The sequence below is a fragment of the Callithrix jacchus genome, chromosome X (assembly GCF_049354715.1).
Source record: "Callithrix jacchus isolate 240 chromosome X, calJac240_pri, whole genome shotgun sequence".
NCBI lineage: Eukaryota > Metazoa > Chordata > Mammalia > Primates > Cebidae > Callithrix > Callithrix jacchus.
In genome coordinates, this window is record NC_133524.1 from 131171826 (window position 1) to 131187994 (window position 16169).

General features: G+C 39.7%; 1 protein-coding gene across 10 annotated transcripts in view; it reads left to right on the plus strand.

Annotated features, from left to right (window-relative positions):
• Nucleotides 1-16169, plus strand: part of INTS6L (integrator complex subunit 6 like) — a 60380-nt gene that overhangs the window by 9129 nt on the left and 35082 nt on the right. For all 10 annotated transcript variants that reach the window (XR_013531444.1, XR_013531445.1, XR_013531447.1 and 7 more), the window contains exon 3: nt 15841-15990. Coding sequence is in view for 4 of the 10 variants with exons in the window: in XM_003735827.5 (XP_003735875.2) it covers nt 15841-15990 (150 nt within the window). In the remaining 6 variants the exon portion in view is untranslated. The remainder of the gene's footprint in view (nt 1-15840; nt 15991-16169) is intronic.

Consider the following 16169-nt stretch of genomic DNA (forward strand, 5'->3'; position numbering starts at 1 on the left):
TTACTAGGTACTATTATCATCCTCATTTTATAGGTAAGGGAACTAGGGCCCAGAGAGGTTAATTACACAGCCAATAGTAACCCAAGTCTGTCTCTATTCCAGTCTATTCAGTGATTAACTGCTTCACTTTTCCTATCAACTGTGACAGACATTCTTTTTGATAACTTCTAATTGGTATTTTCTCATTATGATGCATGTCCTAGAGCCATCATCTTTTAAATATAATTATCATGCTGTTGTTTATAGCTGCTTTTAATGTAATAGTGCTTGGTATTATAGCAAGCATTCAATGAATGAAAATTAGTACTGCTAGTGCTATTATTTTTATGATTTCTCTGATTATTGCTGGGTGAATATTGTGGTGCATTTGTTTATATAATATTTTGGCCTTTGATGTCCCACAGTTATGCCCCTACTAGTGACAGATGTAGAGTTGTTGAGACTCTCAGTTGATGGAGTATGAGATAGTTGAGGACTGGAGGATGTAAACTGGGAGCCTAGGCTGAGTAGGCCCTATAGGAATAGTGGTAGGTTTGTAAAAGCAGCAGGGTAGTCATTGGCTATCTGTTAATAATAGCCACTAGAAACTAATATGCCTTCTTCACTTTACCTGTCTCCTGATAAATACTTTTCTTATGGGGAAAAGAAAGATATTCAGTGTACTCCACAGTAGCCATTTGACTGTTCTAATCCACAGCCTCTGGTGGAGGTAGACATGGTTTTTTAAAAGGCTTGGATTATCATTATGCCTTTGCAGAGTTTGTGTATCAGCCTGAGCCTTATCTGCTGGTGTGGTCCTCATTTCAACCACTTCTCCCATTCTCCTCAAGCCACACCCCTGTCATAGCCAGATCATCGTTTTTTTTTTTTTTTTCCTCCTGGAGTAGAAGGAAAGATGGGCTGGGGTAGAAGAGTGGATTTTAGAGAAGAAATAGAGATGTCAGTCAGTGGGGTCTTAACCAGAGAAACATTGCATGAAGACTTTTGGGTGATGTGTCAGATGTTTATAGAAAAAGTAGAATTCTCTATCTTAAGGCATTTTCCCCTAGCTGTACTACTCTTTAATGCCAGCTGCTCTTTTATTATCTGTATCCTGCCCTGTAGCTCAGATAGTTCAGTGAACTTAGTACCAGGAGCCAAACACAGGATTTGACTGCAGTTGAACAAAAGACTTGAAACATTTTTGTTTGTGCAACTGAAAAATGGTACTATTAAGAAAAGTAAATATGATTTACTGAAGTCCTAAGATTTACTGTTGAGCTACTTGAGCAAAGTTACTAATATTTATCCTGTTTGTCCTTGACTACATTTGAAACTAACTACCTCTCCCTTCCGGAAACTTATCACTTCCTTTATTCTGTTGCTCCAACCCCTCTCTGATAATTCTTTCTCTGTCTTCCAAAGTCTTTCCCTTAGTGAGTATATCCTGCTTCATTCATGGTTCCAAATATTCCAGCGCACACTGATGCTTCACCGTCTTCATCTTCTCACTCAGGCATCTCAACTGACTTCAGGACATCTCCACACATCTCCACCGTCTATCCTGGTTTCAGCACATAGTCAGACCTCCTCTGTCATTATTCAGCTTTGTTTTTGTTTGTTTGTTTGTTTTGCATTTTTGTTTGTTTGTCTGGCCTATCTACCATCCCTTTGAAATTTCTCTTACATGTGACTCAATTTCTGCTGCTATCACTTTAATCAGGTCTCATGTTTTTATGCTTTGACCACTGTACCAACCTTCTAACTGGACTCCCAGGTGCCTCCAAAATTCCCATCTCCACTCACGTCAACTGCTAAGTTTCTAAGAAAGTTGATTTTATCATATCACCCTCCCCAACAGCCTTCAGTCTCTCCATGCCTATGAGGTCAAGTCTAAATTCCCCAGCTCGCCATTCTGAGATCTCTAGGATCTGTTCCACGTGTCAGTATAAACTTATTTCCCACAGAAGCCCTGCACTGTCTCTTCTACCCTCTGAGTGTATCTCCCCATTCCTGATGTCAGACCTTAGAACATCAGTTAACCAAAGGAAGAAGAGATACAGAGCTAGGAGAGCTGAAGGCCTGGGGGAGGAGAGGAAGTGAACTGAAAGCATTCCATTAAGGGTGTCACTTAAGGGTGAGGACATGACAGAACATGCTTTAAAATGCTATTATAATGATGAGAACTTGCAGACGGAAGGGGGGCTGGGAGCTGGAGTATGACCTTTAGTGTTTGATTACCCTGAACTCTAGACCAAGATGGTTTGATTTAAATTGGCCTGAAGTTGCCTGGAGGCACTGCAGTTTAATCAGAAGGGCCAGTTCCTCCTGGAATTTTTGTCTCTGCCAAAGACAGCACACATAACTAGACAGTGGACAATACGATGACAGGGAGAATATCTAGCCTTGAATATAGCCATGACATTGAAAAGTGGAGACCCCTTCTATTTTATTTCTTGAAGGAGGATTTGACAATATGTAGAGCAAATCTCTCCACTTTCCTTAATAGCTTACATAGGTACATAGACATTGTAAACCCCATTTCATAGTGATGCCTTTGAGTTGTGTGTTAGAAGTAGATTTAGGCCATTTGCTAGGTACTTTTATAAAATCAGATTTTTAAAAGTAGACATAGTATATCCTGTCTAGATTACACCATCCACTGTCATGTAATATGGCAAACTGTGTCATTGTCACTTCAGTAGCTCTGTCAAGAGTGCTGGGCTGGAAGGCAAGAGATCCGTGTTCTTAGCCTGAATCTGTTACTAATTACACACATGACCCCGGGCAAGTCACTTAATCTTTTATGGTGTCAGTTTCCTCATCTGTTAAATGAAGGGATTAGACTAGATTATTTCCAGGGCTCCTTCCGAAAAGGTACAGGAGAGACTTGTATAACTGAAAGGCAGGAAGTGGAATAATTGAGACTTGGAATTCAGAGACTTAAAAATTACTTTAGGCAAGACATGGTGGCTCACACCTGTAATCCCAGCACTTTGGGAGGCTGAGGTGGGAAGACCTCTTGAGCGTAGGAGTTTGAGACCAACCTGGGAAACATGTATCTGCAAAAAATAATTTAAAAAATATAGCCTGGCATAGTGGCACATGCCTGCAGTCTCAGCTACTCAGGAGGCTCAGGTGAGAAGATCACTTGAGCCCAGGAGAACAAGACTGCAGTGAGCTATGATCACACCACTGCACTCCGGCCTGGGCCACGGAGCAAGATCCTGTCTCCAAAAGACAACTTTTAATTTTAGAAAACAGGTCCTGGATATATTTAATGTGCTATATCACACTCTTAGTGGTTGCATTGGTAAATGTCTCTCCATCTTATTGATTCTGTTTGCTGCAAACAGTTTAATAATGTTCATGAGAGAGTCCTATCAATAGTTACTTTGGAGAGTGAGAGTGAGGGTTTGGTGAACAGACAGAATGACTTTGTATTTTGTTGGGATGTTAAACAATGAATGCATGTTACTTTTACTAGATAAAAAGTAGCTCATAACAATTTTTTTGAAATAATTTATATTTTTCATAAAATTTTATTTAGTAGTGGGGTACATGTGCAAGATGTGCAGGTTTGTTGCAGAGGTAAACATGTGCCGTGGCGGTTTGCTGCATAGGACATCCCCTCACCTAGGTGTTACGCCCAGCATCCATTAGCTATTCTTCCTCATGTTCTCCCTTCTCCCAGCCTCCTCCACAGACCCCAGTGTGTGTTATTTGCCCCCCCCCATGTGTCCATGTGTTCTCATGGAAGAATTTTTCCTCAAAGAATTAGTCCTGGGGAAAGAGATGCTGTGTAATCTTCAGAAAGTAATACATGGCCATTCTGCTATCTCATATGTGCAACACTTTCTGCAATGCTTCTGTGGCTTAGTCTCATTCCTGTCCATGTATGATTTTTCCAAGACCCAAATTTTTTATTATTTTATGTATTTGTCCATAAAATGACCCAAAATGTAACCAACTGAACGTGTGATTTTTCACAATAGCAGTTTTTTTTCTGATACTAAGTATTAGTTGATAGCTGCAGTTGAAGTAGTCTGAGACTGGGAAAGGAAACTTTTCACATTTACATGTGACCAAGTTTAGTGAGTTCTAAAACGTTTCTGCTTCAGTAGCAGTGCAATTGACTTTTGGAGGGAGGAGAAAAGCTTCTAAAATTATTGGTCTCTACATGTTACTGTCCACTGGTGAAGGTCAGATTTCTTTTGATCTTATCATGTTTTCCGGTAAACTTTGAGAAGTATGCTGCTTCACGATTTTATCCTAATTCCCTGGGGTAAGAATCGAAAACATAAATGTGTTTTGCAAATTTTCCAGATTGTTATGATTGTTTTTATGCCTAGAAAACCTCATACTAGGTATTACTTTAAAGAGATCAGTAACACAAAATGGTAAACTATGTGTCAGTGGAATCAAACTGTGAATCATTTTTGTATCCAATTTTGTTAAATGATGTGATCATGCAAGTCTTTAACTGTCTGCTGAAGATCAGTGCAGCAGGTCACAGACTGTTAAATACCTTTCTGCGATATATTGGGAGAGGTCAATTTCTTACGAACTTTGTTAAAAAGTAGAAAACTCAAGTCAGATAGATTTGTTTTATGTTGTCTTGGCTGGTAGTATCTCCTGAACCATATGGAGGAAAATTGGTAGATCGAACAACGGAATGATAGCATTCAGAGTTCTCAGGGAGAGAACTGATTTAATCAGATAAAATGGACTTTGCACATTTTGCCAAGTTCAAGACACTAAGAAAAGCCCTTGCAGAAGCAACTTTTACAAAATAGAATCCAAGAGAACTGGTTATTATTATTATTTAAAGATAGGGTCTTGTTCTGTCACTCAGGCTGGTGTGTAGTGGCGTGATCATAGTTTGACTGCATGCCTCAAACTCCTGGGCTCAAGCGATTGCCACTTGGGACTACAAACACATGCCACTGTGGTTGGCTAATTTGTATGTTAATTTTTTGTAGTCAGAGGGGTCTCACTATGTTGCCCAGGCTGATCTTAAACTCCTGGGCTCAAGTGATCTTCACTCTTCAGCCTCCCAAGTCTTAGGATTACAGGTTTGAGCCACTGCACCCAGCCTGGATGTTCTTTAAAAGTTATTTTAAAGCTACACTAGTACATTTAAAACACAGAACAGTAAAATACCTCCTTTGAGCGTTGAAGTACATTAGCACCTTGAGTCAAGTGAGAAAAGCACAAAAAATGTGGAATCAGACCAAATTGCTATCAGAGTATCAGGGAAAAAATTTTGTCAGGGTCTGAAAATATAAGCAAAAAGGAAGTCTTTAGAGGAGGTACAAGAAGGCAAACAGTTTCATTCTTGTAATGATATAATGTATTTTTAGTGTGTACTTCATAATTGTAACAACCTCCTTTATAAGTGTGCTAGCTGTAAAAATCATTTTACAAAGATATTTACAATTTAAGGTGATTCAGCTGTCACAGTGTCCTGTTTCCTAAGAGAGCAAGTAAACCTGGTCTTTGTTATCAGGATTGGAGTCTATTTTAATTGTGAGGAGAAAATTCTTGAAGTTGAGAAGTTTTAACTGGCCCAAATATTCAGGGCAAAGACCAAGAGAAAAGTCATTTGTCTCCTCAGGAGACAGAGTTGATCGGAAAAGCAGGGCTTGTTATTTTTCATGTCATTCCATCTCACTGGTGAGTTTACCAATGTGGGAACAGTTTATGATGACAAAAATGACAGAATGCTAAATTGAAGAAGAAAGTAAGTTGGTTGAAAAATACTTTTGGAATTGATTTATGCAAATTTTCTGGATTGTTACAGAGCAAGTTTTCCCCAAACTTATGGAGAGCAGATGGAAAAAGGAGAATAGTTTATCTTTCAACAAGAGAAATGATGGTCCTGCTAAATTTAGACTCCTTGGCTTTAACTTGCGACATCTGGGAAAATACTCAAATCTGTTAATCATCTAGTTTGTATAACTACCTAGAAGAGCCCAATGTCCAGGATAGATCTCTAACATGGACTTAGGAATGGCGAATATCACCAGGCTGATTTAATTTCCTTTAATAAAAGATAAAAAGTTTTGTCAAGGAGAGAAAAGCAACATACATTGGCTTTCTGGATGTCAGCAAGGTTTTTCATTCATTCATTGTGAAGGACTTCCTAACAAGCTAGGAAGATTGAATTGGACTGCACTGCTCCTTAGGGGAATATCCAGATAGGCTGCAGGATGTATGTGCCTAAAACTGGTTAGTGCAGTGGCTCAGAACCAAGTCAGGGGGACACAGCAAACGGAGCCTCCCAGCAGCAAGTTCTGTCATTGCTGTATGAAGGAACCTGGCTTGTGAAAATTCATAATGTACAAGGATTCTTTTTCTCTTTGGAAAAATTCACTGCCAGTCCCTTTAAATAGCTACCACTCTAGAGAGTCTTAATCATTCAACTATTTTTGATTTATAAATAATCAATTCACATACAGTTTGTAAGGGTGACTTTTCTTGTGGTAAGTTAGGTTACAGCTGCCCTAAATACCTCTATCAGTTACCTTGGCTGGGGAAATTAACAGCATGTTTATTAAACTTGTACATTATACTGTGTTTTAACATTATAACATTTTGGAAAAGTAGATTGCAAGTGACCTTTAGAGATAGAACAGTTTTCCGAAAGGCCTCTAACACCACTGCCACATCCCCTTTGAGGACAGTCGATCTGCTTTTATCTCTTTTACTTGTTTTTATTTCCTGGCAAGATTTAAATGGAGGAAAAGGCTTCTCTATTAAAAAAAAAAACTCAATGAAAATAAATGAATCAGAGAAATGGCCTGGCTAAAATGGGATGAAGTTCAGGAAGGACAAGTAGTAGGATACTGAGGGATGCTGAGGTTTAGGGGAGCCACTAAGTAACACCCCTTCCTTTCCCTCCTCCACTTGAAATCTACTGAGAAATAAGACACAGAAGCCAGACAGAGTTCCAAATAACAGCTTTATTCCTGATCAAAACTAGATGATAGGCTATAGCCTAGATGTGTGTTCATGAAGGCTTGCAAGTAGTTCGCATATTGACACACCTCCCCTATGGGTCTGTTGTAGGGGCAGAACCTGCCCCTTAAGTACCACGTCAGAGAACATACCAGAATATTCAAAAGAGCTTCAGCAACAGGCCTGGAGAGAGGATGCCAGTTTCCTGCTTGCAAACCAACCAGTCAGATGAGAAGGTGGAAATGTGGGTGCAGAGGGTAATAGAAAATATTGCTTTTAGGCTTTGCCCTTCTGAGGAGAAAAGTGCAAATTCTCTCCTTCCTGTGGTGATGTAAGTGGAGAATAAAGAGCTAGTGGCTAGTCAGATTTAGCTCGGACAAGAACCCAAGTCACACTGATAGATAGAAAGGCCTGTTTTTCTGTTGGCATGAAAAGACATTTTTAGTCGACTATGGAAATTTAAACCTAGCCTGAATTAACATATTTACTGAGACAGGAGGTGTTCTCTTTCTGTAAGTCAGATTTACATAAGGGATTGTTACAGGGCGTAGAATTGTAAGATACATAAGTCCGATTTATATTAAAGGAACATATAGAATTATAGGATATAAAAAACTTCAAGGGTCCTTAGAGTTGGTTTTTCAGTGCTTTCATTCCTTGGGTGAGGAAACAGCTCCGGAAGGATTAAGTGACTTACTGTGGACCACTTGCCAAGCGAGTTAGTGACAGCTAGGAATAGACAAGGCCATTCTAACTCCTAATTCGCTGTTCCCCACACCGAATTGTTCTGTACTTAGATGTCAGAGAAAGTAGGCTTAAACTTGAAAATGAAATTTGAAAATTTGATTAAACTTGTAAACTACTCTAACAAGACATATCTGTGAAGTAAATATAAACTTACCATGAAGATAGTGCGTGTTCAATTACCAGACCGCCACAATGAAATGAGTCACAAGAATTACTTGCTTTCTCAGTTCATAGGAAAGTTATGTTTACACCATACTGTAGCCTATTAAGTGTGCAATAGCATTATGCCTAAAAAACGATGTATACACCTTAATTTAAAATACTTTATTGCTTAAAAAAAAGTTAATGATCACCTAAGCCTTCAGCCAGTCATAATCTTTTTGCTGGTGGAGGGTCTTTCTTCGATTTTGATGGCCGCTGAGTGATCAGGGTAGTTGTTGCTGAAGGATGGGTTGGCTGTGGCAATTTCTTAAAAAAAGACAACTATGAACTTTGCCGCATTGGTGGACACTTCCTTTCATGAAAGTTTTCTCTGTAGCATGCAGTGCTTTTCGATAAAATTTTATCCACAGTAGAACTTTCAAAGTTGGAGTCCATCCTCTCAAACTCTGCCCCTAACATATAAACTCAGTTTATATAATATCCTAAATTTATTGTTGTCATTTCAACAATGTTCACAACATCTTCACCATGAGTAGATTCCATCACAGGAAACCATTATCTTCGCTTATTCATAAGAAACAACTCAGTCATTAAAGTTTGATCATGAGATTGCAGTAATTCAGTCACATCGTTAGGCTTCACTTCTAATTCTAGTTCTCATGCTCTTTCTACTACTTCTGCAGTTGCTTCCTTCCCTGGAGTTTTGAACCCTGGTCATCCATGAAAGTTGGAATCACCTTCTTTGAAACTCCTGCTGATGTTGTTATTTTGACCTCCTCCCATGAATCACGAATGTTCTTAATGTCATCTAGAATGTTGAATCCTTCCCAGAAGGTTTTCAACTTTGCCCAGATGCATCACAGGAATCAGTATCTATGCAGCTATAGCTGTAGAAAATATACTTCTTTATAGCCTTACAAAATGTGTTTTTTAAATAATAAGACTTGAAAATCAAAATGACTCCTTTACCCATGATCTACAGAATGAATGTTGTGTTAGCAGGCATGACAACAACATTGATCTCCTTGTATATTACATCAGGGCTCTTGGGTGGCCACGTGCATTGTCAATGATCAATAGTATTATGAAAGGAATTTTTTTTTAAGCATTAGGTCTCAAGAGTGGGCTTAACATACTCAGTAAGCCATGCTGTCAACAGATGTGCTATCATCTAGCCTTTGCTCTTCCATTGCGAAAGCACAGGCCGAGTAGATGTAGCATAATTCTTAAGGGCTCTCGGATTTTCAGGGTGGCAAATGAACACTGGCTTCAGCTTAAAGTCACCAGCTGCATTAGCCCCTAACAAAAAGTCAGCCTGTCCTTTGAGGCTTTGAAGTCAGGCATTGACTTCTCCTTTCAAGTTATGAAAGTTCTAAATGGCATCTTCCTGTAGAAGTCTGCTTCATCTACATTGAAAATCTGATGTTTAATGTAACCACCTCATCAGTGATCTTAGCTAGATCTTCTGGATAACTTGCTATAGTTTCTATATCAGCACCTGCTACTTCACCTTGCACTTTTATGATATGGAAGTGGCTGCTGCTTCTAGCTTCAAAGTTTTCTTCTGCAGCTTCTTCACTTCTCTGAGCCTTCATAGAGTTGAAGATTCATTTCATCAACTCTAGGAAGAGTTGGGGCCTTGCTCTGGATTAGGCTTTGGTTTAAGGGAATGTTGTGGCTGGTTTGATCTTCTATCCATATCACTAAAACTTTCTCCATATCAGCAATGTGGCTGTTTCTCTGCTTACTCCTGTGTTTCCTGAAGTAGCACTTTAAATTGTATTCGAGAGCTTCCTTTGTATTTACAATGTGGTTAACTGTTCGGTGCAAGACGCCTATTAGGCTACCTATCTCAGCTTTCGGCATGCCTTCCTCACTAAGTTTAATCAGTTCTAGCTTTCGATTTAAAGTGAAAGAAGTGCAACTGTTCCTTTCACTCGAACACTTAAGAGGCTATTGTAGGGTTACTAACTGGCCTGATTTCAATATTGTTCTGTCTCAAGGAAGAGTGAGGCCTGAGGAGAGGGAGAGAGACAGGGAACAGCTGGTCTGTGGAGCAGTTAGAACACATACAGTATGTATCGAATAAGCTCACTGCCATCATATATGGGTATGGTTCCTGGTGCCCCAAAATAATATTAATAGTAACATCAAAGCTCACTGATCATAGATCACCATAAAAGATCATAATAATGAAAAAGTTAGAAATATTGCAAAAATTACCAAAATGTAGCAGAAAATCACGAAGTGAGCACATGCTGTTGGAAAAATGGCACTGATAATATAGGGCTGCCACAAACCTTCAATTAAAAAAAAAGAAAGAAATGCCATTTCTGTGAGGTGCAATACAGCAGAGCACAATAAAATGAGGTATGCCGATATACAGAATGTGTGAAAGAGTCTCTAGTTCAGTGGTCTAAATTGGTGGGCTCTGAAGTTAGGCTACCTGGATTCAAATCTTGGCTGTGCCATTTCCTAGTTGTTTGGCTTGAACAAGTTGCTTCACCTTCCCAAGCCTCAGTATCCTCATGTATAGAGTGGAGATAATAATAGCACCTGCCCAGAGGGGGGTTATGAGGTTCATGTAAGAAGGATGTATATTATATGCTATGCTTAGTATAAGTGAGTTCCTAACATGTAAGCCCTGATAAATATTAGCTCTCATTAGTGATCATCATGATCATTTTACCTCGGAGAGACTTTTAAAATTTGACCTGTGAAGATAGTAAACCGTTAGCTTAGAATTCTACCCATCCCACCTTACCCCTTTGTCATAAACCTTTATTCTTGAGGCTTCTTATAATCATCTTTTACTGTCTGTCCTTTAGCCCCATGCTTTATCCTGTCCTATTTGTTTCACATGTTTCTCATTTAACTCTTTCATCTGCATTCCCATCCTAATTCAGGTCTTGATTCCCCAGGTGTGGCTTATTAGTCCAGCCTTCAGGCTGCTGCTTCATTTTTTTTTTTTTTTTTTGAGACAGGACTTGGCTCTGTCACCATCCTGCCTCAGCCTTCTGAGTAGCTGGGACCACATGTGTGCACCACCATGTCCAGCAATTTTTGTGTGTGTGTGCATTTTTGATAGAGATGGGTTCTTGCCATGTTGCCCAGGCTGGTCTCGAACTCCTGAACTCAAGTAGTCTGCCAACCTCGTACTCCCAAAGTGTTGGGATTACAGGCGTGAGCCATTGTACCTGGCCTCAAGCCTCCTAGCTTCTGACTACAGCTTCACTTTCCTCCAAGCTGTCCTGTATGTCACTGTCAGACTGATTTCCTTGTTTCCCCCTGCCTTGGATTCTGTAGTGTGTCTACTGTCTGCTGCTTTAAGACCAACCTCTCATACCTGACCTTCAGGTCTCTGAGGAACATCAGTGTTCAATAGAAATAGAATGTCAGTCATACACATAATTTAAAATTTCCTAGTAGCCACATTAAAAAGGAAAAACAGGTAAAACTAATTATACTAAAATATTTTATGTAACCAAAAATATGCAAGACATCATTTCAACATGTAATCAATATAAAAATAATGAGATTTTTGGCATTTTTTTGTTGTGCATCCTCGAAATGGCAAATGTATTCTATACTTACATCACATCTCCATCCACACTAGTCACATTTCAAGTTCTCATAACCACGTGTAGCTAAAAGCTACTGTATCAGATAGTGCAGCTTTAGAATGTGACTGTCCACCACATAAACAAGACATACCTATGTTTCACTTCTTCCTTGTTTGTTAAAATAGGGATGGTGATGCCATCCCTATTTTATAGGGTTGCCCTAAGCCAATGTGAAGTGTGAAAATGCTTTGTAAGCAGTAAAGTTCTGGAAGAATGTATGGAAGTTATTATCAGGAGTAAAGGTTTTTTTACTAGCATAAGAATAGAATATCTTTGGAGTACAGAAATTTGAAATAAGGAAACACATTAAGGAGGCAAATTAGCTGTCCTGACTTCATTTGTGAAAAAAAATTAACTCTAAGCAATGAATGGAGAGTATAAAGGTATACTCGTTATCTCTTTATAATTATCTTTTTGGAAGAAATTTGTCACATTAATAAGATGCTCTAAATACTTCAATAAATCTGTGGGCCTTATTTTCCTCAGCATGTTGAGCAATGGACATAGGGACATTTGGTTCTTCTCTTGATATAGGGAGCTGGACCCTCACCAAGGAGTTCATTGCTTTTGATAGTAAATGTAGCCCACATACTTTGTAGTACTAGGTAGGAATGGCATTAAAAATTCCCATATCATCCAATTCATTGCAAAGAATAGCAATTAACCTGAAAACAGAATGTCAGAGATTTAGACGTAGAAACTGTTAATATTTGGGCCAGGTGTGGTGGCTCAGACCTGTAATCACAGCACTTTGGGAAACCAAGGCAAGCGGATCATCTGAGCTCAGGAGTTCGAGACCACCCTGGGCAACATGGGGAAAACCCGAATCTACTAAAATACAGAAAGTTAGCCAGGCGTGGTGGCGCACTCCTGTAGTCCCAGCTACTTGGGAGGCTGAGGCACAAGAATCGCTTGAGCCTGGAAGGCAGAGGTTGCAGTGGGCTGAGATCATGCCACTGCACTCCAACTTGGGCTACAGAGTGAGACTCCATCTCAAAAAAAAGGGAAAGAGAGAAAGAAGTAAACTATTAATATTTGTAAATTGCTTTCATTCCATATTCTAAAGGAAAATTTGAAGAGTAGTAATATTCTGACAGATTGATGAATAACACAACTAACAATCAGGACACATTATTTTAAATAATGATGAGTCATGAAGTGGTACCCAGATTTTATCCTAGCCCTTTACCAAATCAAATAGTCCACTGATTTTTCTTTAATTACACCTCGAACTACCACATGGACCTTCAGGAGTTCAAATTTAATATATAACTATTGTTTCCAGCGTGGAAATAAGATTGCTAAATGAAGTAACTCCAAAAACAAGAATCAACTTTTATAGTGGTTTCAGGGTAAAGGATCCCCACCCACCATTTACAAGTTTGCCAAAGCCAAAAACTTCAACATAATACATGACCCTTTGTAATCTTACCTGTCCCTCTAATTAGCTACTAAATCCTTAGGACTCTACCTCTGAAATACTTCTGTAATCTGTAACCTCCTCTCCATCCCCACTTTTCTCATAAGCTCTTTCAGCAGTCTCCAAACCAGTTTCCCTGCCTCAAGCTTCGGCCTCTCCTCCACCCCACAATTTATTCTCCAACTACCAGCAGAGATCTTATTAAAATACAGGTCTGGTCATACCACTCCCTGGATTTAAAACCTTGAGTTCTTTCCAGGGCCAGCAGATAAAATCCAAACTGCTGAGCATGGTGTACAAAGCACTTTATAGCCAAAGCCCAAATTATCTTTAATCAGCCATACCTCCTGCCATGTGCCCAGAGCAATGATATTCAGATTACTGGTGGCTCTCCAGTGAGTCCTATCCTTTTATGAGATCTGTTCTCTTCCCTTGGACAGTCCCCTCTACCCCTCACATCAGTGAGTCTCATGATCTTCGCTTCATCCCATCAGGCTTTCTCAAATGTCCCATTTTCAGTGAGAAGCCTTCCCTCACTCTCTGGTCACTTGTTCTTCCAGTCTCCATAAGTGCATCTCTTATTCCTTTGTGACAGGAACCCCTCAAGAGCTAATTCCTCTCTATCTTCCCAGCATGTAGCATTCTGCCAAGTATAACATAGATAGTCAGGAAAAATTTGATGAATAAATACAAGAAAGGGCCAGTCATGGTGGCTCACACCTGTAATCCCAGCACTTTGGGAGACCGAGGTGGGCAGAACACCTGAGGTCAGGAGTTTGAGACCAGCCTGGCCAACATGGTGAAACCCCACCTCTACTAAAAATACAAAAATTAGCCAGGCGTGGTGGCATGCGCCTGTAATTCCAGCTACTCTGGAGGCTGAGGCAGGAGAATTGCTTGAACCTGGGAGGTGGAGGTTGCAGTGAGCGGAGATCACACCATGGCACTCCAGCCTGGGCAATAGAGTGAGACTCAGTCTCCAAAAAAAATTAAAAATAAAAGAAAGAATTGATCCTATCCTTCACCCAAATGTATACCTGTCTCTTCTACCCCAAAGAAGAAATCTCATTTCCTAATTCAGTGTGATTTATAATTAACTATTGATATAGTTCCAGATATTTGAAAAGATAGTTTAAATCATAATGCATCCTTTTCGCTAAAGTTTAGTTTGTCTCATTCAATAAGATTTTCCTTGGGCCATAAAGTGTTATTTTCATCCCTTATATTCTCAGTACTAAAAGTCATATATACAATTTGGCCAAAGGAGCACCTGGAAAGCTTTTTTTTTTTTTGAGATGAAGTCTTGCTCTTGTTGCCCAGGCTAGAGCGCAGTGGTACAATCTCGACTCACTGCAACCTCTGCCTCCTGGGTTCAAGTGATTCTCCTGCCTCAGCCTCCTAAATAGCTAGGACTACAGGCATGCACCACCACACCTGGCTATTGTTTTTTTATTTTTTATTTTTAGTAGAGATGGGGTTCTACCATATCAGCCAGGCTGGTCTAGAACTCCTGATCTCGTGATCTGCCCGCTTCGGCCTCCTGAAGTGCTGAGATTACAGGCGTGAGCCACCGTGCCTGGCCCCTGGAGCGAATCTTAACCAAGATCACCTTGACCTTGTATGGTTATGCAGGTTGTGTTCTGTTTAACCCTAGGAGGCACCATTCTGACAGATTACTACGATATGAATGACTCTTTGCAAGTTGGTATCATTCTCAGCCTTACACAGTGTCCCTGCTTATCAGATCTTCCTCCAAGCCAACTGGTTTTGCTCAAGGTCACACAGATATTTCATAACAGGGTCCATAGGCAATAACCTGCCCCTTTCTTGCCTCTCAGTCATTCTACCAATCCAAATTGCTTTGGAAGACCATGAAACCAGAAAAGAGTGATGTAGTTGCATGGATGATGGACTATATGCCTTCAGCTTAATGTGAAATTCAAATGTTTTGGTTTATCTCAGTATCATTTGCTCTTGCTTTCCACCTCCAGCTGTACTGGCCTGTTTGGCATAACTTCAGCATTCAGTATACACACTGCTGCTCTCCGGCTCACTGAGGCTCAAGTGGCTGTTCCACTCTGTGGCCAAGCTGTGCTATCTGCTCTCTCCCTTGCTGGCCCATTCCCCTGTGACTTCCTGTTAGCTGCCACCTTCTTCTTTTAGCTTCTCTTCTCAGCATTTTTTGCTGTTTTGTTTTTATAGCCATTGCAGACCAGTCAGCATGATCCTTTCCTTCCTTCTATTCTACAAACCAATCAATCACAGCATGTTGGCTGTTGACCTTGGATCTTTGGTTCTTTGCTGCTGTTCATAGCTGCCGGGAGTGGCTAGGGGATGCTGCTTCTTTGCCAAAACTTTTTGTTTTTCTTTCTCCCCTTATTCTAAATCTTGAGCTTTCTGAATACTCAAAGATGCCAGAAGGGTTATATCCAAATAAGTGTGGCTCTTTTCCTATTATTCCCCCTTTACTATTGCTTAAAAATGAAAATACTGCTTGGGTGGAAGAATCTTGTTTAGAAGAATTAATGTAGCTCAGACACTCAATATAGCTAATTGTTTGTCTCTATCAAGGACAATGCATTTAAAAAATAACTACTCCTTCCTCTGCCCCTTACTCTCATCATCACTGTCATCAAGCTAGGGTAACAGGTGTGCTGGCAGGTTTGGTTGAGCCTGAACAGAGAACTGGACCTCTTGAGCCACAGTCCTTCAGCCATAATAGACGAAGTATTTTTTGCTTTAGTTCTTTGCTTTTGATTATTAAACCTAGCAGGTCTTTCCAAAACTGCTTGCTTTAGTTATACCTGATCAGTGAAGATATAGAATAAAATTAGGTTAAGGAGCGGTTAATTTCTTAGACTTGTGATACTTTCTGTTTAGTGGTTGTTTGCATTTTATATATTGTTCATTGTGTAATCAAGAAATTCTTTGTAAATGTTTGGTTTGCAGGTTGGTTGGAAGGAAAATCATGCAACATTCATGAGCGAACTAAAAAATCTTCAGGCTTCTGGACTGACTACTCTTGGTCAGGCTCTAAGATCCTCATTTGATTTGTTAAATCTCAATAGATTAATATCTGGAATAGACAATTATGGACAGGTAAAAAAAATTTGAGTGAGTACAGCTAATTTATTTCCATGGCTTGCAGTAAGAATTTAAAATTGGGCATAGTTACTAAGTTTTCTGCTACTTTTCATAACCTCCCCAATGAGATTCATATTACCTTTTAAATATATACTTTAAAAAATCCCTCTTTTTTGGTTCTCATATATGGCTTG